The sequence below is a fragment of the Leguminivora glycinivorella genome, chromosome 13, assembly GCF_023078275.1.
Source record: "Leguminivora glycinivorella isolate SPB_JAAS2020 chromosome 13, LegGlyc_1.1, whole genome shotgun sequence".
Classification (NCBI taxonomy): domain Eukaryota; kingdom Metazoa; phylum Arthropoda; class Insecta; order Lepidoptera; family Tortricidae; genus Leguminivora; species Leguminivora glycinivorella.
Genome location: NC_062983.1, coordinates 22,266,080 through 22,289,530, shown reverse-complemented (window position 1 = coordinate 22,289,530; position 23,451 = coordinate 22,266,080). Strand labels below are relative to the sequence as shown.

The 23,451-nt window shown below is 37.9% G+C and overlaps 4 protein-coding genes across 9 annotated transcripts in view; 2 read left to right on the top strand and 2 right to left on the bottom strand.

The window, feature by feature from the left end:
• Positions 1-298: 298 nt before the first annotated feature.
• Positions 299-4,439, bottom strand: LOC125232422 (integrator complex subunit 1-like). Of its 2 annotated transcripts, XM_048138078.1 has the most exons (8): positions 4,106-4,439; positions 3,345-3,517; positions 2,878-3,147; positions 2,328-2,463; positions 1,458-1,560; positions 1,100-1,235; positions 871-939; positions 299-695 (listed from the first exon to the last, which is right to left on the bottom strand). In XM_048138078.1, the coding sequence occupies exons 1-8, from the start codon at positions 4,254-4,256 to the stop codon at positions 555-557; spliced, it is 1,179 nt and encodes a 392-aa protein (XP_047994035.1). In that variant the 5' UTR covers positions 4,257-4,439; the 3' UTR covers positions 299-554. The 2 variants fall into 2 exon arrangements, with proteins under 2 accessions (XP_047994035.1, XP_047994034.1); XM_048138077.1 differs by lacking the exon at positions 299-695 and having other exon boundaries at positions 727-939.
• A 1,112-nt stretch (positions 4,440-5,551) lies between these two features.
• On the bottom strand, positions 5,552-10,470 carry LOC125232816 (interaptin-like). Its single transcript, XM_048138603.1, has 14 exons — positions 10,190-10,470; positions 9,925-10,088; positions 9,005-9,207; positions 8,732-8,919; positions 8,543-8,649; positions 8,270-8,444; positions 8,035-8,130; positions 7,753-7,958; positions 7,410-7,677; positions 7,273-7,332; positions 6,874-7,029; positions 6,493-6,630; positions 6,309-6,407; positions 5,552-5,904 (listed from the first exon to the last, which is right to left on the bottom strand). The coding sequence occupies exons 1-14, from the start codon at positions 10,301-10,303 to the stop codon at positions 5,800-5,802; spliced, it is 2,079 nt and encodes a 692-aa protein (XP_047994560.1). The 5' UTR covers positions 10,304-10,470; the 3' UTR covers positions 5,552-5,799.
• Positions 10,471-10,680: 210 nt separating this feature from the next.
• On the top strand, positions 10,681-11,910 carry LOC125232802 (ATP synthase-coupling factor 6, mitochondrial). Its single transcript, XM_048138582.1, has 3 exons — positions 10,681-10,797; positions 10,957-11,102; positions 11,615-11,910. Exons 2-3 carry the CDS (start codon positions 10,957-10,959, stop codon positions 11,790-11,792), a joined length of 324 nt encoding a protein of 107 aa, XP_047994539.1. The 5' UTR covers positions 10,681-10,797; the 3' UTR covers positions 11,793-11,910.
• Positions 11,911-13,937: 2,027 nt separating this feature from the next.
• LOC125232769 (AMP deaminase 2) overlaps positions 13,938-23,451 on the top strand; it is a 51,251-nt gene continuing 41,737 nt past the window's right edge. For 2 of the 5 annotated variants that reach the window (XM_048138548.1, XM_048138547.1), the window contains exon 1: positions 19,586-19,812. Coding sequence is in view for 1 of the 5 variants with exons in the window: in XM_048138545.1 (XP_047994502.1) it covers positions 14,012-14,120 (109 nt within the window). In the remaining 4 variants the exon portion in view is untranslated. Of the gene's footprint in view, positions 14,121-19,578; positions 19,813-23,451 lie in introns of those variants that run through there. The other 3 variants (XM_048138545.1, XM_048138549.1, XM_048138551.1) reach the window with 3 other exon arrangements.

The window sequence follows — 23,451 nt, the reverse complement described above, 5'->3', positions numbered from 1 at the left end:
ATAATTATGTCAAAAATTATTGTATTTGTTAACCTGAGGCAGGCCTGGTACGCCTGTTGCAGCGGCTTGGTCTTGAGCCGCATGCGGGCCAGCTGGGCCAGCACCTCGTGGTCGCGCGCGGCAGTGGGCCCGCACGCGTCCGCGTTGCAGCACACGTATGCGAGCAGCTCCTGTAGTGTAGCCGCCAGCTGCAGTGGACACACGTTACCTGAGGCAGGCCTGGTACGCCTGCTGCAGCGGCTTGGTCTTGAGCCGCATGCGGGCCAGCTGGGCCAGCACCTCGTGGTCGCGCGCGGCAGTGGGCCCGCACGCGTCCGCGTTGCAGCACACGTATGCGAGCAGCTCCTGTAGTGTAGCCGCCAGCTGCAGTGGACACACGTTACCTGAGGCAGGCCTGGTACGCCTGCTGCAGCGGCTTGGTCTTGAGCCGCATGCGGGCCAGCTGGGCCAGCACCTCGTGGTCGCGCGCGGCAGTGGGCCCGCACGCGTCCGCGTTGCAGCACACGTATGCGAGCAGCTCCTGTAGTGTAGCCGCCAGCTGCAGTGGACACACGTTACCTGAGGCAGGCCTGGTACGCCTGCTGCAGCGGCTTGGTCTTGAGCCGCATGCGGGCCAGCTGGGCCAGCACCTCGTGGTCGCGCGCGGCAGTGGGCCCGCACGCGTCCGCGTTGCAGCACACGTATGCGAGCAGCTCCTGTAGTGTAGCCGCCAGCTGCAGTGGACACACGTTACCTGAGGCAGGCCTGGTACGCCTGCTGCAGCGGCTTGGTCTTGAGCCGCATGCGGGCCAGCTGGGCCAGCACCTCGTGGTCGCGCGCGGCAGTGGGCCCGCACGCGTCCGCGTTGCAGCACACGTATGCGAGCAGCTCTTGCGCCGCGCGCCACAGCTTGCCCGAGTGGAGCCACGCTTCGAGCCGGGAGGCCGATATCATGCGGATCTGAAATAGATTGAGAAATTAATAGTGCTTATTTATGGCATCATTAGGTGACAAATCTATTAAACATAAGTCTACAAATTATTACGACACAAATGAAAAGTTCGCAATATTTTTTTATTTCACTGTTTGGCTACTTTGGGTGGCTACCGTTCTTAATTACCTCAGGGAAACCACACGTAGCGGACAACAACTTCAAGAATCCTTTCCCGATAGCGTCCGGCGCGGCTCGCCGCTGGATCTGCTCTTTGATCGCTTCCAGCACCAACGCTTCCACGGTTTCGTAGCTACTCGAATATCTGTGTGAAACAATTTAAACAGTGAGATTTTGAAACTGTATAAATAATTTTGTTTTACAAATGTCTAAATATATTGTTTCTAATCAAGTCAGTCAATAGTCTAAAGATTCTACAGTGTCCTACTGCCTGCTGTGAGGTAAGCCTACTTTTCAGTTTCCTCGTATTCCGGTCTTCACCCTTGAAATATGATAACATTAGTTCTAATAGAGATGAGTTAATTACCTGGGAAACACGGTGTACTCGAGGTCCGTGTTGTCAGGATCGTCCTCCGTGCTTCCCATCAGTGGAGACCCCGACCCCGACGGCGACATCGTGCCTCCAGCAGCTGATAAACAAACGGGCTTTTAGACCAGGGTCCACTCAGTTGCAGCTCGTCAGTGAAGACGCGCCATGGTGTGTCTGTAGCTTGATAAACTCGAACGTGACACTCCCTCTGACCATGCGGGAGTCATACTTGTAAGTGTAAAGCCAACCATGTATGTCCATGTGTCCGTCCCCTGGCACATTCAGAAGTCACAACTCGCACACCTCGCATACTGCCGCACCGTCTACCACCTCCGTGGCTCGCAAAAATGATAATAGGAGCATAACGAGAATTTGTCAAGTTACTAACTTTGCATGACAATTTACTTAGGATGCAGCTTGTTCTGTGTTGTGTGAAGTGGACCTGCCTTGAAACTACAAGAAATATGAATGAAGATTTTTCTTACATTAAAGTCCTACAAAATAAACAAAGTCATGTTTACTTATCAAGTTATAACTTTATTTGAACAATAATACAATAATACATTCTGACAGATTGTGATGTTACAAAATACTAACCCTACCATCATTTATAACCACTCACATTCGAACAATAAATAAATTAATCGTAAACTAGAACTTTCCTTTGCTAATCCGCGAATAGATAACGTGCAAGTCAATCAGTGCTAATATTATTATTGTTAGTATTCGCGGATTAGCAAAGGAAAGTTCTAGTTTACGATTAACATGGATTTCCGCAAAGTAACGCCTAATTCCATCGATTAATAAATAAATTGTATTGTATTGAAATGATGTATTTCTATGTGATTTAAGGTGATTGAGACTTACCAAGTGCACTATCTGATGGGATCAGGTGCGGAGGAGGAGTCTTGGTGCTGAAGGCAGTAGCAATATTCTCAACCAGACACTTGCACCACGAGCATTCCACCCACCACCTCTCGTTTAAAGCATCTTCAATGTATACCTGTTTGTAACAAATTCAATATAAATTAAAATACCATAAAGGGTGAGTTGCATCAACCACATTTAACAGACACATCATTGTCATGATGCAGATGACTATGGAACTTCCCATTCAATAAAATGTATCAAACACTTTAATGGTGATAGACAGTTTGATGCAACCAGCCCTTATTCTTGTTAAAATTATTTTATTAAGAAAACCCTAAAATTGTCTAAATCTTCTAATGAATACTGGATATAATTCAGGGTTTTGAACTTTCATGCATGACAAATACATAAATTTTAGACCTCACAGTTACAATGGCAACTGCTTTATTGAAAATATTTGTGAACTAGTCCATTCATTTTTCACACTAACATGTTTGCTATGAGAAGTCAACAAATGTATCAACTTGATATGTGTTTGATTGCTTACCTTAATAAAAGTATCAGGCCAATTATTACTATCCCTATGTCCAGCATACAGCATATTGCAGGCCAGCACAAACACAAGCGGGTTCCCTTTACTCTTAAACGCAGCCCCTTGCTCCCTCTTTAACAGAGTGCACAAACTCTGTGTCACCACGTCATGTGCGAACATGTTGGGCCGGATTTTGCACAAGTATAGCATACTCATGCAGAGGATTGGGTCTGGTTTGGAGCGTTGGGACTTGAGCAGGCGGATTGAGCCTGTGAGAAGACCGAGCTGTAAACAAATAACAGTTATTTCAGGACAAGTTACTTTAGTAATCCCACTCACTTCACAGTTGAAGGAATAAATACCAAGGAAGTGATTCAGATTTTTTAATTCTTGAGGTTTTGTTCATCTAATATGTTTCTAATGTAAAACATATAATAATCAACTATGTAATATAGACATAAGTATATCTTAAACATACTTACTAATTTGTCAGAATTATGGGTATCCAAAGCTTGCAGCACATTAGGAACAAGGTCCACGGGATCAACCTCTAGGGATGTCCCTCCAACTGCTTCTGCTGGAGACCCAATCCTCGATCTCTTGGTGGGTGGAGCAGCGCCAAAACTTGATGTGCCTTCGCGCTTGCGTTCCACTCCTATAACAAAGCTCAAAGCAGTCATATACACAAACCAAATAAGGTAATTGGCAGCATGTCGTGTTGATTTTGTCAAATTGGAAGGCACTAAGTCACAGATGTCATATATACCATAGATCAAGCAAACGTATCTACTTAGCGTGTCAAATGAACTCAGTGAAATCCACTGAGTTGTCCGTCTTTAATCGCAGCTTGCAGCTTTCGGGCGTCAATTTTTGTAAGTTGAAGTCAATCAAAACATAAAAAATGCCTCGTTACGTGATATTCAATTGCAACAACACAAAAATTATGAACAATCAAGAGCCTGAGACATATTTAAAATTACAGGCAAGAAACAACTTCAGTACAAAATTTGACACACTCGGCCCCTATACAAATAGATGAACTTGTTTCTTCTATATAAATAAAGTTCTGTGCACTAAGTCGTTAAATATTATTTCTGAAGATGTATATTTTAAATTTTTGTTTGTCAAGTCAAATTGTGCTAGACTCATATTAGCAAGTCAAGCAGAATATGTCTTTCGGGCTTTTCCCCTGATACTTTTATGATACTCAAGATTTAACTAAAAACGTTAAAAATGTACCCACCACTACTTGAAGGCTTGTGTATATTCCTCTTCTCCTGGTCTCGCGATACGACGACAGTAGACTTGGTGCCCAGCGCGAAGATGTCCTGCGGGTGCTGCGGGGCCTTGCTCTTGCCTCCGCGCCCGGAAGACGACATCTTACCCCTTTCCATATTCACCACTCACCACCGGATAACCTCTGTTTTAATGTTCTTACTGTTTCTCTAGCATATCGATCGTAAATAGATTATATGATAGCAGAATATTTGTCTTAATTCATGAAAATTATGAAGAAGAACGACAACTATATTAATAATAAACATTCACAAATAGTAAGCAAACGCAGCGGCATCACCTAAAACTTCTATGTTCTATGATCAATGACAGCTTGTCAAATGAATGTCAGCAATGTCAACATTGACGTTTGTCCATGAAGAATAGAGGGTAAGGAGAAATATCTTTATGTATCAGAAGTGCCGATATAAAGCAATAGAGCCAATAGATAGGTGGCGCTGCAATCGGAGGTGCGTAAGACTTTGACAATCTTTTAGCTTTCTCGGTAGTAACCCCGCCTACGATGCAAGAGGTCCCAGGCTAAAATCCTGAAGAGCTATTTTATTTTTTTTCTACAGATATTCATTTCTGAGTTTTTTTTATTATCTAAAAATAAATGTTACAACTTTAAACTGAAATTTATGCAAAAATAAAGGAAATTTCATTCGCCAGACTTACAACATTAACTTATCATGTAAACATTTATATAAATTAAAAAAAGAACTGAATACAATTAAAATATACAAAAATAAAATTATCATATAAAAAAAAAGACCGATGTCCAGGATCGAACCCGATAACGTCTGCATACGAAGCCAGTGCACTACCACAGGGCTACGTCTATACTCTGTACTTGCTCATCTTGACGAAATTAGCCTAGTCTTAATAACTTCTAACGTTCTTGAGGGACACCTATTTATATGCGCTCCAAGCGGAGAAATTTGTAACTGCAATTTTTAAGGCTCAGCCGTTTTACTTCGATAGATTTTCGTCCTTACCTCTATTCTTCATGGTGTGTCGCATCATGTGAGACCAGTGAGGGCAGTGAGACATGTTCGAGACTCTTTATTTCCAAAATAAAATTACCTAACAAACGGCAGCACCATACACACGAGTGAGAGTGAGAAAAGAATAACTCTTTCTCGCTTCTACTTATAGGACAGTCATTGGATGATCTTGAGCGGTACGGTCATGTGTTAGCACTTTAAGTTTATTTTGTTTTCTATGAACAAGAAATATAAATAAAACGATACAAGCTATTTTGTGGTAGGTAAGCATTTAATTAGTCTTAATCCTTTTACAGTTATAACCTATATTCTGTCAAACAAGTCTGACAGTAAATAAGAAGTAAGAAAACTATAGGTATCCTTTTCTCTAGCACCCTAAAGAAAAGGATGCATATAGTTTTCTTTGTTCTTATTTACTGCCAGACTTGGTTGACAGAGTTATATAACAAAGAAGATCAAAATATTCTAAGAGTCTACTAAGAAAAATCAACCAATCAAATGTTCAGGGGTCCTGCAACCTTGGTCCGAATTTAGACTTATTGAATATATCATAAAACAAAGTAGTAGTGATAAAAACAACTGAAGCAATTAAGCTGAATATTATGTTACGTTGAGTAATTCAGAAATTATACGAAATTACTTATTCGTCGTATCCTCATTCCTCAGGCTTCAATTTCTTGGCTTTGTTATCCGGTCGCTTGTTTTTGAATAAGGAACGTTTGTTTTTTGCTTCTTTCAATTGAGCAAGAGATATTACTTCCTGAAATCATCATAAAAACTATAAAAAAATATTTTTTATACACCACAATGGCTTGCTAGTGACAAACAAGAGTACGATCCTGCAACTCCAGAGGTGTCACATGCGCATTGTCGATTAGGCAATCACCAGTCACCACACACTCTTCAATTTTTATAATAAGTAAAGACAATTTTTTTTCTGACGAATATAAATAAGTGATGATTTCTGTACCCTGTCGCTTTTAATCGTTTGACGATTTCGTATGACATTTCAAACACAACGTTAAAGTAACAAGGTACGAAAATCATCAGTGATTTATGCCGGTGACGTACACATACAGTAATTTCTAAAAACTGTGAATGCATAGGATATACTGACAGATCAGGGACAGGGTGATGATGAAATAAGGAAAAAAATGTGCTTACATCTTGAGCTCCCGAATTGGGGGCACGTCGTTTAAAGCTCAACGGTGAGACCCTGTCACCACGCATCATAGCATCGAAATGACGATTTATTTGCGCTGGCTGTAACAGTAAATTAACAACAAATATACCAATCAATTCAAAATAAGGGCTTGATGAATTTATTCTTTGTAACGTATTATCTTACGTCAGCCATAAGGTCGTTCTCCATGTCACTGTCGCTAAATATATTAAAGAGTAAACTGTCTACTTTCTTGGATTTTTCTTTCTGTACTGTGTACCCCGATGACTTTTGGATTTTCTTCGGAGCAGGGATGCCAACTCTCTGTGAAGGTATACAAATACAGTGATGAGTGAATAATAACACTAAGGGCCGGTTGCATCAAACTTTCTGTCACCGTTAAAGCGTTCGTTAAATTTTATTATATAGGAAGTTCCATAGATATCTGTTGCGTGACGATGATGTGTCTGTCAAATGTGGTTGATGCAACTGGCCCTAAGTTGCCTACAATTCATTGAGAAGAACGAAGGTCTGTTTGTAAATAAAATATATATTGTTTCTTCAAACCTTGATTGGCGGTGCTGGTTTGATCATTCTCGCATTATCATCTAATTCAGCTGGCTGACGCGTTGGCTGTGCGGCAGCAGCAGAGCGCCCTGTAACTTCTTTTTCGATGTTATCTATTGTATTTTGCATTCTTTTCAACTTTTCTTGAAGTCTATCCTAAAAAAGAAATAAAAACAATTAGGAATATAGAAATATTTACTTTGCAGTTTACACTTTTTTTACATGGGTGTCTCGGTCACTCTTGATATCCGTTTTTTTATATTGTTTAAAGGCCATCCCATAATGGGCTAGTAGTAAAGCTGTTTAAAAATGTAGGATCGAAGGTGAATGCATATAGAAAATTTAAATTTCGCGTGTGTTTTAGTGCCAAGAGTTGGTTGATCGTCTATCTATACCTACCTTCTCCTTACGGGTCTCTAATATTATGGACATTTGTTTTGATAGCTCCATTTCTTTCTCCTGAAAGTTGAAGGAAATGTTGTTATATTGATCAATTAAATTAATAATTTATTTCTTAAAAAATGGTTGTTACATACTTTAGCAGTATTCTCCAATTGTTCTATTTTCTTCTTCAGAGTGTTTTCATTTTCCTTTGCAATATTTTTATCAGTTTCCATATCCTTTTTCATCTTTTCGATGTTGTTTTCTAGTTTAGTTCTAGCATCGGTACCATTCTTTAGATCAGACATGAGCTGATTGATAGTAGATGCTTTACAGTCCAGCTCTTTATCTTTCTCTTCAATAAGTTTTACTTTGGTTTCTAATATGATACTGATCTCTTCGATTTTAGTTACGTTTTCGGCTCTGAAAACAATTACAAGTTCTATAATGTATGTAACAGTACAGTATACGCATAATTACCTAGAACAACGGTCTTACTTGTTATTTTCCAGAGTTGTTTCCATTTCAGAAATCTTTACTTGTAGTTCCTGGATGGTTGAAGTCAATTCCTCGATTTTAATAGATTTGATTTCTAATTCCTGGGTAGCATTGTTGAGTTCAACGACAGTTTCAGATTTCTGCTCTTCCAGTGCCAAAACTTGATCTTTCAAGTTTTGTTGTCCGATCAACGATTGTTCTAAAAGCTATATTAAACAACACTTAAAATAGAGAACACTATGAGTGCAATTGGGATAAAAATATCTTATTTGACTAATTTACCATCTTTTTCTCTTCTATTTCTATTTTCAACTCTTCTGTCTTCTCATTAAGCACTTTAATATTTTTCATCAGATCACCACACTCCAAATTGGATTCCTGGAGAATATTTAATATTAGGTATTTGTATACATACAATACTGTCAAAAAACACTAAATTTAAATTACAAAGATAGCTACAACCGATACGTCGATATATTTAAAAATGACAAGATTACATTAATCATTAAGTACCTACCTCTAGCTTCTTTTCCAAATCTTTTATTTTATTAGAGCTGGATATTAGTTCTTCTTCTAAAGATGAAATTTTCTCTTGTAGCTTATTATTCTGATCGCAAATCGACTGAGTGAATTGTTCCTGGTTCTGGAGCGCTTTCTTGAGAGATTCATTGGCTACGGTACATTCTTTCAGGCTAAAACATGAAAAACTTTTAGGATCTACCAATCGACAGCTAAGCAAGGTCAAGTTAACATACATGAAAAATAATTTACTTATACGAAACCAACGTACACTTTTTCTTGTTGAGTGTTAGCATTCTTCAGGTCAGCGATGTGATTATTGCATTCTAGAATGCATTTTTTCATGTCTGATTGTAAGTCAGCGATATTATCATCTTTCTGAAAATTGAAAAAAAAAAAAAAATCTTATCCTTTTGTTTCTGTAAAGAAAACTTGAAATTTGCTTGTATTTGTAAATTACCTTCTCCAATTCACGTTTAGTATGATCCAGTTTTCTGCTCAAATCATTCAAAGCTACAAACAACTCGTCTTTTTGGCTAAGAGAAGTGGCAAGTTTGGTTCGAGCGTCATTCAACTCTGAATCTAGTTGCTGTTTAGATGAAGTAAATACTTGAGACATTTGCTCCTTGTGGTCAGCAAGAAGTTTGACTGCAAAATGAGCATAATAACGATATTATTTGTGTTATATTAATGTGCCAACTGCCAACAAAACTTAAAAATGTATTTTACGAACCTTTTTCTTGTAAATTGGTAATAATTTGCAAGTTCTTCTCTTCAGACTGGGTTTGTTTATCTTTAATTTCCCGAACAAGCTGGCCGGATTTATTGTAGGCTTCAGCTAGAGTTGCTTGGTCATTCTTGCAACGTGACACACTTGCTTTAAGCCGCTCGCTGTATTCTTCTAAAACATCGCAGATCTCACGAGTACCACTCAACCTGTAAAGGTAAAAACACCGTTTTTTAGGGTTCCGTAGTCAACTAGGAACCCTTATAGTTTCGCCATGTCTATCTGTCCGTCCGTCCGTCCGTCCGCGGATAATCTCAGTAACCGTTAGCACTAGAAAGCTGAAATTTGGTACTAATATGTATATCAATCACGCCAACAAAGTGCAAAAATAAAAAATGAAAAAAAAAATGTTTTATTAGGGTACCCCCCTACATGTAAAGGGCTGATATTTTTTTTCATTCCAACCACGACGTGTGATATATTGTTGGATAGGTATTTAAAAATGAATAAGGGTTTAGTAAGATTGTTTTATGATAATATTAATATTTTCGGAAATAATCGCTCCTAAAGGAAAAAAAAGTGCGTCCCCCCCCTCTAACTTTTGAACCACCTGTTTAAAAAATATGAAAAAAATCACAAAAGTAGAACTTTATAAAGACTTTCTAGAAAAATTGTTTTGAACTTGATAGGTTCAGTAGTTTTTGAGAAAAATACAGAAAACTACGGAACCCTACACTGAGCGTGGCCCGACACGCTCTTGGCCAGTTTTTTTAGTTATTGAAAAGTATGTAATTTAAATCTCCTGTCAAGAAAAGGTTGTCAATCCCTGAAGTTTTTAAGTTAAGAATAGGGTAGGAAAAACGAAATGAAATAGTAAATTAATTTAAATAAAATAGTAAAATTAATTCAATTTAAACATAACTTACTTGTTTAATGTTTCAGGTCGCAGTCTAAGCTCGTCTTGATATTGACCCGATATCGCTTCGTGCTGCATTTGCACTTCAACCATGTTTTGCTGTAGGCGCTCATGATTGTTCTCGAGTTGATGAAGTTTTTCTTTCAAATCCCAGTAAGCTGTATCTTGGGCAACCTATTCATTAAAAAAAATATGAGATCATTCAACAACAAACTTAAATGGTCCCTGTAAAATATAATGGAAAGTAGTAACTTTTGAAAAAAATATCAACATACCTTAAGTTTAATAATATTAGCAGTCTCTCTGTTAACTTTCTCGCGTAGCTTTTCTGCTTCAGCGTTAATCCGTTTTCGATTAGCAATTTTTTCAATATCAGCGATATTCATCATGATAAATTGAAATACTTATTGCAAATTAGAACTTACGGAGCAAAAGAATATGGCGTGCCTCGTGTTCAATTTGCTTTTGAGAAATGGCGGGCTTGGCGGGAAGTGAAGAGAAACGGAAAATGTTTTTTTTACTTGACAAAAAAAGAAAACAATAAGGGGAAACAACCCATAAGACCTAATCTACACATGTGAATTTTCAAATATTTTTTGTCAACTCTTGTTTAATAAAATATAAGATTTTATTACTGACATAAGTACATATATATGCTCTCGGCTGTATTTCCATAAGGAGTATTTTTAATTAATATTAAAAAAAATTGCTAATTTGCTAAAGTCTAATTGGTCATGTATAGAAGACCTAAAATGTATATGGTATAATATAATAAAACTGAGTTGCCTGTGTTGAAAATGCGGATTTTAAATCTACCTATATTGTCCAGTGGCAACATTAAGCACTACTGTCAGACGGCCCGAGACAGTCGAAAAAATAAAAGGTATTATTTCTTTTATAATTCGTGCAGTTTATCCGGATATTTATTGCTATTAGCTTCATTGACTCTTATAAAATACTTTTATAACGATTCGTTCAGAAAACCATTCAGTCTTACTTTAGTTATGTAATAAGTGTTTGAGGTTAAGTTCCTATATTTCAGATGCTGACTTCTTCGCTTTTCGGTGGTCTTCGGGCAGCGCGCGCCTCAGTGGTCATCACCCGCAACTTGGCGGCAGCCCAGAAGGCTTCTGACCCTATCCAGCAGTTGTTCCTTGACAAGATCAGGGAATACAAACAGAAGAGCGCGTAAGGATCAATCCTATCAGTTCTTATTGACCTTGCGATTTATATTGGTTTTCGGTCGTAACCACTAGTGTTGGCATTTAAAATCAACATTATCTGTTTCTTTCACGGTGTTTTGTATCATATTATGTGTAACTGCTTTGAGGCACACATACCTTAATGAAACGAAAGTGTAATTCTTGATCCTGATTGGTATGCTCAAATAAGAGTAAACAAGAAAAGTTGGTGCGTTTTTTATGAATTTTATTATTTATTTATTTCCCTTTCCATTAAAATATCAGGAACTGTCACTGAATCTTGACATTATTAAAAATTTAACATTAGTCGTAAAATTAATTTAGTAGGTACATTTAAAATTATATGCTACTAATTTAACATTATACTTTTAAACATTTCCAAAGAGATTCTTATATGTTAAACATATTGCCTTTGTTTTATTGTCTAAGTTAACTTTACATTTGTTTTATAGTTGTAAGTTTTATTTTTCACATAATTATTTGAAATTTCCTTTTCAGAGGTGGAAAACTGGTAGACCCCAGCCCAGCCATTGAGAAGGAACTTAAGACCGAATTGGAAAAGCTTGAGAAGCAGTATGGTGGTGGCTCCGGAGTGGACATGACCAAGTTCCCTGATTTCAAGTTCGAGGAGCCCAAGCTGGACCCCATCGATGAGCAGGCGCCAGCCAAGAAGTGAACCAGTTAATCTGTAGACAATATTATAGTTATTTAATAAATGGTGGAATGAGTGTCTGCATGCGGCAATAGGACAGGAATCAATGTGTTATTGTCAATAAAATCTGTGCAGGTCGTAATGCCTTGTTTCAATTGATTTACCCTGTGATATTTGTATTAAGTCACTGTGAAAATGGGATCTGAATGTATTAGCTTGATATTGATCTGAAGCCATGTACAGTCGACTACAAAGAGATGTAGCCACTTTTTCACCTTATTGCATTGTAATAAGGTGAAAAAATGGATACATCTCTTTGTAGTCGACTGTACATACAAGTCCATTCAAGTTTGATGGCTTTAAATAGACTAAACTTTATTTTTATAGTTTAGTATTAGTAGTGTAGTTCCCCTCAATTGCTTCAATATAAACGAATAAATAATCAGAATTTCGACCATTATTGGCTGTGGAAGTTGAGATTTATTTAGGTCTTAATTTGACGTAAGTAATTTCATTTTGTCAATCTTCATATCAGCTGTCAATGCGCCAAAGTCGCGAACGTAACCATGTCCCACAAGTTGTCATCAAGCAAGTGGTATATTTTTCAAGCGAAAACTACCCACCCATGCAAAAGTGACGGTGACAGTTACTTTACTTGGAACCTGACAGGCAGACATTAGTAATTATCTGCTAGTTTGGGGATCGAATGGTTTAAGAAAGGGACATGCCCAGCTGCGGAACACTGAAATAGCAAAGTGGTGTAACATTTTCTTGCGCCTACATAAAAATTCATAGCAAAAATCGTCAAATTCGAATCTAGCAAAAGCATCTTATAAGGCACAAACACGAGGTTCATTGTTATTATTGATTTCAAATATCCAGATTGCAGGAAAATAGTTATTAAAGTACATAAGTATTTTAGAACAAACATAAACTTAATAACCGCGCCTAGTGATGTGATAGCTACCCGACAATGATGTATAACATTATTATATGATGATGATGATGATTATATCCTGTTGTTCCTCATCAGGGGCATAGGGCTCTTAGGAAGGATTTCCACTGTTCCCGTTCCGACCCGGCCTCCTCCAGGCGCGCCGAAGTATGTACATATAAGTACGTTGTGTTATGATATACCTTGACCTTATAAAGGAAAAGGAACACAATTCCTACATTAGACATTGCCACATATATTGGTAGTAGTACGGGTATACGCATTGCCTATAGAAATATGTAGACATAGCCGCAATGTTCCAGTCGTTAAGCGCTTTTCCTTAACAATGTACTCATATCATATTTGTATATCGTCGTCTAGCACCCATAACAAAAGCTTTGCTTAGTTTGGGGCTAGGTTGGTTTGTGTAAGGTGTCCCCCAATTTTTTTTTTATTCAAGGAGTCGTCCCCGACCCCGAGTCGCGGAAAAATGCCCGTCTAATGCACTTAGTCACTTAAACAATCTAATAGCTTGCTAATAGGTAGGTGTGTAAGTGTTGTGTGATACAGGCGCACAAGTCTTGGAGTAAGGAAATCGATTGAGTTTTCAGAGCTGTGTCTGGCTTGGTTGTTTTTTTTTCATCAGACTTCTACAATAAATGTACATGTGCAATTGCACGCAGGCGGAGCGGGAGTTATAGAAAATCGTTCTCCCTAGGGAGTTATGAAATTTCTAGTGCCGTATTTAACTTTTTTTATCTTTTTACATACCTATTTTTTATACATATTGCGTAAGAATATTGCAAACTCGAGTCTAAATCGCTCCGACAAGGGCGCCAAGCCGTTGGCACTTACTCTCGTTTGCAAAATGTATCTTCCTCCCCACGTTGCACAATGATGTACCTACTAGGAATTTTGCATGGGCAATAGGTACTTACTTTATCTTCCTGAAATAAATTCTATAAAGTAGGTACATATATTTAGGCATCGTCAAAAATGAAAGTTAGGAATTTTTAATTATAAAACAGAGAACATTTGTCAACATAACAGAAATTACATTTTTAATGAGTTGTTGTGGTAGAAGTTAAGTATGTTACTTTATATTCACTCTTTTATTTACATCTGTATAAGGACATCCTTCCTGCACACAGGTGTTCGCCTCCACCGGTTATCTCAACAAGATCCGTCGGCGTCGGAACTGCGTACATATACAAGGCTCGACTTCGCATCGCGACTCGCGAGTTCGCGACGCGCCTTTGACAAGAGCGGCCGTGTTCGCGTACTGAAACTAAGGTTAGCCACCTAAACCATGTCTGCGAGCTTCGTAGGCTCCACCAAGAGCTTCCCCTTCTCTTTCGACACGGATGTTGAGGAGGAGGAATCGGGGAGAACAACCCCTCATTTGAATAAACGTACAGGTAAGTTTTGGCTTTTGTTTACAATCGGACGCTTGCTGTTTGCGCAGAGGCTTTAGGTTAGCGATATCTAATATTAATGATTTTATTGCAACATCGTGCACCGTCTATTTCATGAAATGTATGTATACCTACGTTGGATTAGTTGTTATTGCCATTTAGACCCTTCGCCCTTCATGTTTGATTCATTTGTTTAAATGTGTTAACTGTATTAATAACAGGACCGCATTTAGGTACGAATTATTAAGTAAACAAAGTTATAATTTTGCCCCATTTCCTGCTATTGCTTAATGATAAAATTTCAATGTCATCTGATTGTTTGGAACTGTTTCTAGTTGCTAAAAGTCCTAATCGAATACCGAGTTAGCACCCTCGTTCTAACTGGCCTAATATTTTGGCCGAACATTGATAAGCAAATTCTTTGTTTCCTATAAAACTCCATTGACATGCATCAAAATGTAGTCAAGTATTCGAGACTGCTTCATATTAAGTACCTATTGTAATTGGTCAGACACATTCCTATCAGATTACAATCTACATAACACGAGAAAGAGAAACGACACCAATTCCATAGGTACCAAGTTCACTCGCGTCATCTGACCACTTCGCCCGACACCCCATCAGTATTACCATTACCCGACCCATTCTGATCATCCTTTGTTTAGTTATCCTGTTCGGAAGTCGGGGTACGTTCAGTTGTGCCGGGTTGCCGGATCGATATCAGCTGACTGGCGCGCCGACAAGCAGGCTACCGCATAGCTACATAGCAATACATATGTATATGTGTATGTAGCCGTGTTGAGGATTCAATCGTTGTTCGGTATTGTTGATGTCGTGGCTCGTAAATCTTTGGTAGATGGGGTGTCCAACGACAGTCAAACTGCCCGTCTACTGGGGTGACTTTGGATACGACAGGCATTCATTCAGGTGCGAAGGTGTAGGGCAGATTTTTGCTTTTTCGAAGGTTGTTACATTGTACATTATTCGTTGTAATAAAATAGTTCAGCAGTTTAAGCATCAATAGGTAACGTACTAACAGACAGACAGAAGGGAATTTCTACTAGGGATTGTCTTTCAGTCTATATCGTACTTATTCCATTGCTCGTATATAAGTTGCAGGCGCTGTTAAGTTTCTTGCAAAATTTCCAAAACGAGAGTTTATGACTGACTTGGAGGTCGATTGCATCAAAGTACCCCAGTTAATGTTAATACGTATGTAAACTAGTAGGTACTTATATCAAGATAATGGAGATAGGAGATTCCGTTTATTGCGAAGCACTTAAGACTAATCTAATCTCTTCTAGGATGTAACGCAAGCCGTGATGGACAGACAACATCGAGACCTGTCATAGTTTATTTTAGGCTTAGATAACTTCAAGATAGGTACTTTTTCTCATAGCGTTTTGGGTTGTCTCCACCATTCACATGGTAGGTAATTAATTGTTCGTGCAAACACATAATAAGGGAACACAATAATGAAGTTCACACACTACACTAATATAACACCATGTACTAAATTATAATTACGCGTAGAATCCAGTAGCATCTGTATTAGTAACTATTTATTAATGTTACTGATAATCACTAGTAATAAAGTATTGATATTTGATACCTGAAATTTCTGAATCTGAACGAATATCTTCTGATGAGATTGGTAGTGTATACGCCCACTATTTAGGTAAGTACCATAAAGTATTTCCGTCACATAGTACAGGGAAATTAGCTAAAATTACGGCATAATTAATGGAAGGTTTTTTTAATTGAAATATGTACGTTATAGACCGAAGTTATTTTTCATCTACCCTCCCCACTCCTCCCCCCTCTGCGTCACTCCTCTACCCTCCCTTAAAGTGCCGAAAATGCGGTTTTTCTCGATTTCTGACAAAACTGTTGAAGATACAGAAAAAGCACGTAGGAACGAAGTAATCCTTAATAAATTTACTACAAATCATTCATTGACACTTTGGTTCTAGCACTTATGGTTTTCGCGTGATCCATCACGAAAGTTGGTCCTTTGCTGCAATTTTCTTTAATGAATGTTAAGTTTTCGCCCAAAATACTTACGAAATCGTCGAAGTTTTTTTGATATGACTAAAATATTGTAAACTCATGACTAAAATAAAATTAAGGGGGATAAATCACTACCATGGGTGGAATTTCCAATACGTCTTGGAATTCCATTAACTATTTAAGACGTAATATTTTCACGGTAGTAGTCGCTAGGAGTACCATTGATCCATATAGTATATCGATGACTGGGGATGAGCTTTTGGTAGCTGTTGGTAGAGCCCTGGAGTATCAATCCAGAAGCCGTGAGTTCAAGTCCCACCCATGGTAGTGATTTTTTCCCCTGAAATTCATTTTCAGTTATATCAAATATTTTTATTTTTTAGTAATATCAAACAGATTTCGTAAGCAATTTGGGAGAAAACTTAACATTCACTAAAGAAAATTGCAGCAAAGGACCAACTTTCGTGATGGATCACGCGAAAACTATAAGTGCTAGAACCACAGTGTCAATGAATGATTTGTAGTAAATTTATTAAGGATTACTTTGTTCCTACACGCTTTTTCTGTATCTTTAATGGTTTTGTCAGAAATCGCGAAAAACCGCATTTTAGGCTATTTAAGGGGAGGAAGAGGGGTGACGCAGAGGGGGGAGGGATGGGGAGGGTTGATGAAAAATAACTTCGGCCTATAATGTACATATCCCAATCAAAAAAAATCTTCCATTAATTATGCCAACATTTTCATACATAACTTTCCAGGAGCAACGTACTAACACTGTAAATTCGTAATTCGTTTCGGATTATCGAAGTTGCAAAAACAAATGACAGACCGATTTATTTTTAGCAATCTTTCGAACAGACTGCTACGCGCTATGTTATGATTTATGATAATAAAATCGGATGAAAACAAATGCAGAATTCGATAAAAGTGTCGATGTACAGCTAAAAAGGTAACGTATCCCACCAGTACATACCGCAGTACTGAAATAAGTTCTGAAAGGAGGAAAAAAATGTAAAAAAACCCTTCCGTCTAGTAACATAGATAACTAAGATAAAGTCTCATGTTCATTTAACTACAGTTAATACACATCAAATTCAACGAATATCTATTTTACCGCCACTCTACGAGCATAATCTTGTTATCTAATCTTATTGTGACGTAGATAGTCATATTTGCGGCAGCTTTAACTTTGACTGTTTATCAGATATTTAAATTCCAAGCAGCTACGCAATTGAGGAAGGAAGGTGACCCTCCCCGATGTCAAATTGACAGAGAAGATCAACGATGCATTTCACGATGCGATTGAGTTTTTATTAAATTATTATTTATATAGAATATTTTGATGGTATAAAAATTCGATACTAGTAAGGAGGTCTTTGTTACCTGCCACTGAAAAACGCCAACACAAACCAACCTTATTTTCACAGTTTTCTTTTCACACGCTGTTAAAAGACGGTGGTTATTGGTTGGGTACCTTAGGTACTTCACATATATACCTACATATATCGAGGAATCGCCAAAAATCTCGAATAGCCTAGAACAGTCTGTTTTGGAGTGGGTTTAAAACATGGCGGCATCTCCCTGAGTAATCGGTGACTAATATTCATCACCCGATTACCTACTCATTCTGGCTGATCTCCAACTGGGCCCAAGAGATGTATCTACTGATTCCTCTTGAGTCTTGGGAGACATCCGTTTTTTATTCGATGGAAAATATTTAGAAAATGCCATAAAATCGTGTAGCATAATAATAAAAGTATGTAAAGTAAATAGGTAAGGTTTATTTAGGTTAATAGATTCCGTGAAATTTTCTTCTCAGAATTCGGTCTGAAAATCAAAATTTCACTTTCTTTCAAAAAGTTCCCTTTGTGCCCTGTATTTACTCTCAAAACCTTTTTACATAGTTTTGGAAATTTCCACTTGGACATCTGTAAATGCCCCAATTGGTCCTTGTTCCTCTATCTATCCATACTCCTTTAAGATTTATGATACCTTTCGTAAAAGCGACTACAAAAATTTCCCGCCCAACAAATCCCTATCAAGGCCCCCTAATGGAGAACTCTAGTAAAATGAATGGCATTATCAAGTGTTGACGGCTCAGGTGCTCTGACACACTTAAGGGGATATTTTTAACCGAGGATTTCAATTCATTCCCGACAGGCAGTCCTGGCGTTGGCCGTGACCTTAGCCTCTGAATGAGTGAATTCCTGGCAAATTGTTATTCAAGAGTTGTCATTTATTCCATGGACAAGTCCTTAAGAAATATGATACGGTTGTAGTTTGTAGTATAATAAGTTTCTCTAATCTTTATTTCAAAAATGTTTTTCAGGTTTTTAGAAAACTTATAGGTCCTCTTTTACGATATTAGGTGTAGGTTTAAGGTGCATATTCGTATGTTTTGTTTCGTTTAATTTAAAACGAAAGAAATACGTACATAGGTAGGTATATATGTATACCCACTAACAGACTCAGGAATAAATATCTGTGCTCATCACACAAATAAAACAGGACCGAGATTCGAACCCAGGACCAACGGCTTAGCAGGCAGGTACCTACCTACAGGACACCAGGACGCTAACGACTGGGCCAGACCGGTCGTGGCGGTCTTTAAAATAAAAACCGGCCAAGTGCGAGTCGGGCTCGCGCACAAAGGGTTCCGTAGCAGCAAATATAATAAACCAATAACTTAACCAAAATTACAGTTAAATCAACCTATCTCAAAAACTATAAGAGATACTTTGATCAAACCAAAAATCGTTGAAAGAGTTAATTAGCATGCATCACCTCTATTTTTTTTAGAATTTTATACCCCGTAGTTATAAAAATAGAGGGGGGGGGGACATACTTTTTACGACTTTGAGAGCTGATATCTCAAAAACCGTTCACTTTAAGAAAAATGTTTTTTAGAAAACTTTATATCATTTTAAAAGACCTTTCCATTGATACCCCACACGGGTATGTACATCGAAAAAAAAATTTTCATCCCTCAGTTACATGTATGGGGGCCCCACCCCAATTCTTTTTTTACTATTTAGTGTCATAATTTTGTAGCGGTTCATACAACACATATTCCCATCAAATTTCATCACTGTAGTACTTATAGTTTCCGAGTAAATCGGCTGTGACAGACGGACAGACGGACAGACGGACAGACGGACAGACGGACATGACGAAACTATAAGGGTTCCGTTTTTGCCATTTTGGCTACGGAACCCTAAAAAGGACGTCTCTCTCTCTCTCTCTCTCTGAAGTAAAGTCACATTTACTGGTTATTATCATTTTATCACTCGCACGCTCATTACTTAAAGTTACCTAACCACGTGTCGGTCTAATCCTCTAACAAGCCAGAGCGAGAGATCATCGTGACGACACAATGACTGTAGGAATTGTGCTAAATACAACAGCGTGCCGTGTCTCCGAGCCGTGCCAGGGCCAGGCGCTCAGTCTACGGCCAAACATTCGTACAATAACACAGTCTAACAAAACACTCAAATATTATAAAATACAAAGAAAAGTGAACAAAAGTGTCGAGGTTCGTTTTATGCCGTTTTCGATGCGAGTTTCCCGCGCTCCGTGAACTTATTTTATGATGGCAGGTGTTTATCGCAGTTAATTTCGGTGATATACACACGTGATTCACATTTCCAGTGTTGCAAGTGCATTAATCAGTGCTGAAATGTAAATGGTACAGTATATGATAAACTTAAAATAGCCGAATATATACCAAACTTTTTCAGTATTTATAGCTCTGTTGACTATGTGTTTAATGCGAGGCTGGGGTTGGGGTAAAAGGCTGCTGGGATGCCCTATCACTCCGATCCGAATTGAGGACAAGCAAATTGAGGAATTGAGGAATTGTAGGAAGGTATTCTTACTGAAATAAACAAGGCCACTGGAGGCAGTTAGCGTCAGTCACATGCTGTTATCGATTCACATTATGGTAACATTTTACTACTATAGGATATACATATATCCTAGAGAAATGTTAATAAATAATGTATCTATAGATGTGCAGGTTTCCATTTAGGTTTTTAAAGCGAACTGGTACATGGTCAATGGTCATGTTTAAAGATCTGTGACTTGTATGTGTGCCTAGCACCTAATAATACATATACATACAAGAGTACCTTACCTACTGCCTGAAACTGAACAATCTAGCTCTATGTGGCATGTGTTTATGTTTAGGCAAAATAATAAAATTAAATAACCTTTTCCCCTCACTAGCTCGGAAACACGTGTTTTGTCCTTCAATACCAGCGGGTAAAAACGCATTTTATCCACTAGTGGGTAAAGTAATTTGACCTTGAATAAAGTCAAATTAACTGCTTTAAAATTGATAAAAGTAGGTGAATCTAGTAATAAAGATGATTTACCACCTTTGAAACTACTGGAAGCAGTGATAAACGCATTTTTTGCGTTGTAGTTTCCTCGCTATAATGAGGGGAAAAGTTTTGTGTTACACTCGGGTGCAAATGTATTTTACTTCTCGTGTGTTAAAAAAACTCGCAAGTTCAGGATTCTATTACATCACTTTCACTTGCTCGTTTTTCAATTCCACACTCGGCGTTAAAATACAACTTTGCCCCCTTGTATAACAAATAACTATTTTTGAACTAAATGGCAATCATGAGACGCAAGTTTTTATTTTGCATTATTCACAATCTATTTTTTTGCTGAAAGAAGTGGAGATACTTTTTTATACATGATTAATTTTTCTATTATACGTCTGAATTAACCAATCAAGCTATTTTCAATAAAATGTCGTTCTATAAAAACTGTTGTTGTGTAAGTAAATTGGAAACGTACACAACAAAGGCAGCAAGGCAAACGCAATATTCTCAGGCAAATTGCAATCTCGCCGCCTTGTTTACTTCTGCGGCTATAAATGTTTTGTTACTAGTACCTAACTAATGCCGCTTCGGTTGACATGTTAATCACTTATTGGAAGGATGCCTATTTGTAATTAGAACTACTTTTTCAAGTGACTGTACGGACGGACACATTCTTCATCTGTTTTTAATTTCGATGAACCGAGTTACGAATTAGTTGCTGGTGGTGGTGCGTCTTCATTCGACACCCCTGGTGGGGTGTGAGTGGCCCCTTCCGCGCTGGGCGCTGTGGGGGCTGTGTCGGGGCGCGCCCCATCCATGTGGGGCGGTCTGACGCCGTCATTTTTTGGACGGCTTGGCGATCCTGGACGGCTTGGCGATCCCATTAGTTGCTACAGATTTACGTAGATAGGTCATGTTAGGTTGGTTAGGTTCCTCTTGAGCTGCTCTACCTCCGGTGTCACTATTATGGCGTGGTTGGTACTTCAGGGACACCCTGTAGTTGCCGCAGAAAATTCCAGAAACTGTAATTCAGTCTTTCACTACCTATTTGAATTTTGTTTTGATGTTCGTGAATATTCTATTAGCTATAGTAATTAATTTGTGAGGTAGTTGTAGGGGTTTCTATACAAGTAAATTAACTATAGGTGGTTGTTTCTCTATTTGAACCTGTTTGTTAACTTAGGTATTAGTTGCAATCGATGTTTTTCTTTGTTTATTTCAATTCCCTCCCAAACAATATGTATTCTGTGATTTTTGCAATGGTTGGGCCATTGCAAAAATCATTCTCATTACAAAAAAATTAAATGATTCATAAAACTTTCCAAATCCCCGAAACTCGCAAAACAAACTTTTAAAAACAAATCTGAAATGTAAATGAAAGAGCAACAAAATAGTTCGAATGACCACCAGAATAAGGTAACGGCGGCTATTAACGCGGGTATCGAAATCGACGTCCATTACCGCCGCATTTGCAAATACGCATTTTATAGGCAAACCGACCAATTTCCTAAATAAAGTTACTCACACAAAGGAAGCCTGTTTAGTTGACTAACGCACATATAGGCGCTAGAGAGTGTGAATGAAAGAAGACACTCGCTATTTGACAGTTTTTGCCACGGGGCCGCAAGAAGAGGTTGTGTCATACTGACGCGTGACGCTAAACCTAAGTGAACTCCAATCTCATTTAGTAGTTTACGTAATAATTGTGGCAAATAGGTGAAAGTTATGCATTTTAAATTATTGTTAATAGTTTTCTACATGACTTCTGAGTACTTTTTACGTATTGTTTAGCCTGGAAATGTGTTTAAAGTGGAAATTAAAAGACAGCGGTGAAAGGCGCCATTTCGTGAGTAGATTCTATTACTGTGGTATACCACAGTAATGGTTAAAGTAGTGATATTAGTTCTTTATGCTTTATTTTAAGTATATGTGATCAGTTATATAATGTCTTACAGTTGTTTCAATCTTGATCTATTCACGCTATCAAAGAACTATTTACGTGGTATGAAAAATATTCAACAAAACCTTAATTTTTAGCAAAAACTTCATTACTGATTTCGTAGTTTCTATGAAAACTGTTAATTTGTCAATTTTTTTAATCATTGAGATAAAGTCTAAAGTTTACTTACCAGTTATGTAAACTTGGTTTTAATATAAAGTTGCAATATTTTATTTTGATTTGTAATGAAAATACATCTGTATGACATTGTTTTTATTGGTCGGAATTAGATTTTATTATACTCCAATTTATGCCTATCACCGATGGTACGATGGGATAACCCTCGGTAATGGAATATATAAAAATCTATTACCGATCCATGCAATATTTGTTTGGGTCGGTAATAGGTTCCTAAAGAAGTAACTATGACATTTAGAGTACCGTAAGTACAGATTTCTTAGATGAAACTGAGTCTTCTGTGGGTATTCATAAAGGAAGATAGTATAGGTATATGTATTTGTCATAATTTGTATATTCAACCGTCGGTATTAAGCTCCGAATTTTGAGATGGGTTTCTATTTACCGATGGCAGAAAAACACTGTCATTCATACCCTCGGTAATGAAATCTCAATTCGCGTTAATAGAACCGCAGCCTGTTCATTACCACGGTAATAGAAAATTTAGGTATGCTGGCTTCAATAATTATTTTATGACATATAATAAACTAAAACGATCCAAAAACTCTTCAAAACTAATAGTTCAATAAATACTCTTCCATAAAAAAAATATTTGTGGTCGTTAACGAGCTTTGATACCCTTAATTTTTTGGAATCTTTTGAAATCTTCCTGAAGTATCACGTTAATAGGCGCCATTACCTTAATACCGATTTCGCCCAATTAATGATAACGTTACGGTGTATTCACTCTTTAGGATTTTTTAGGTACATGTGTACTTGACCTTTAACCTCGGAAGAATAATTAACCCTTTAACAGACGACTTCCGATCATTCTCGTAGCCGCGGAAAAAAGACTTGATTAATCAAAGAAGGCGAG

Excerpts from the sequence above, each read along its gene's own strand:
- LOC125232422 (XM_048138078.1), bottom strand. The coding sequence starts at position 4,256 with ATGGAAAGGGGTAAGATGTCGTCTTCCGGGCGCGGAGGCAAGAGCAAG. Across the intron at positions 1,236-1,457 it reads GAGTACACCGTGTTTCCCAG|ATATTCGAGTAGCTACGAAA; the intron begins GTAATTAACTCA and ends TGTTTCACACAG. Across the intron at positions 940-1,099 it reads CTACGTGTGGTTTCCCTGAG|ATCCGCATGATATCGGCCTC; the intron begins GTAATTAAGAAC and ends AATCTATTTCAG.
- LOC125232816 (XM_048138603.1), bottom strand. The coding sequence starts at position 10,303 with ATGATGAATATCGCTGATATTGAAAAAATTGCTAATCGAAAACGGATT. Across the intron at positions 8,920-9,004 it reads TACCAATTTACAAGAAAAAG|TCAAACTTCTTGCTGACCAC; the intron begins GTTCGTAAAATA and ends CTCATTTTGCAG. Across the intron at positions 7,678-7,752 it reads ACAACTCTGGAAAATAACAA|AGCCGAAAACGTAACTAAAA; the intron begins GTAAGACCGTTG and ends AATTGTTTTCAG.
- LOC125232802 (XM_048138582.1), top strand. The coding sequence starts at position 10,957 with ATGCTGACTTCTTCGCTTTTCGGTGGTCTTCGGGCAGCGCGCGCCTCA. Across the intron at positions 11,103-11,614 it reads GAATACAAACAGAAGAGCGC|AGGTGGAAAACTGGTAGACC; the intron begins GTAAGGATCAAT and ends TTTCCTTTTCAG.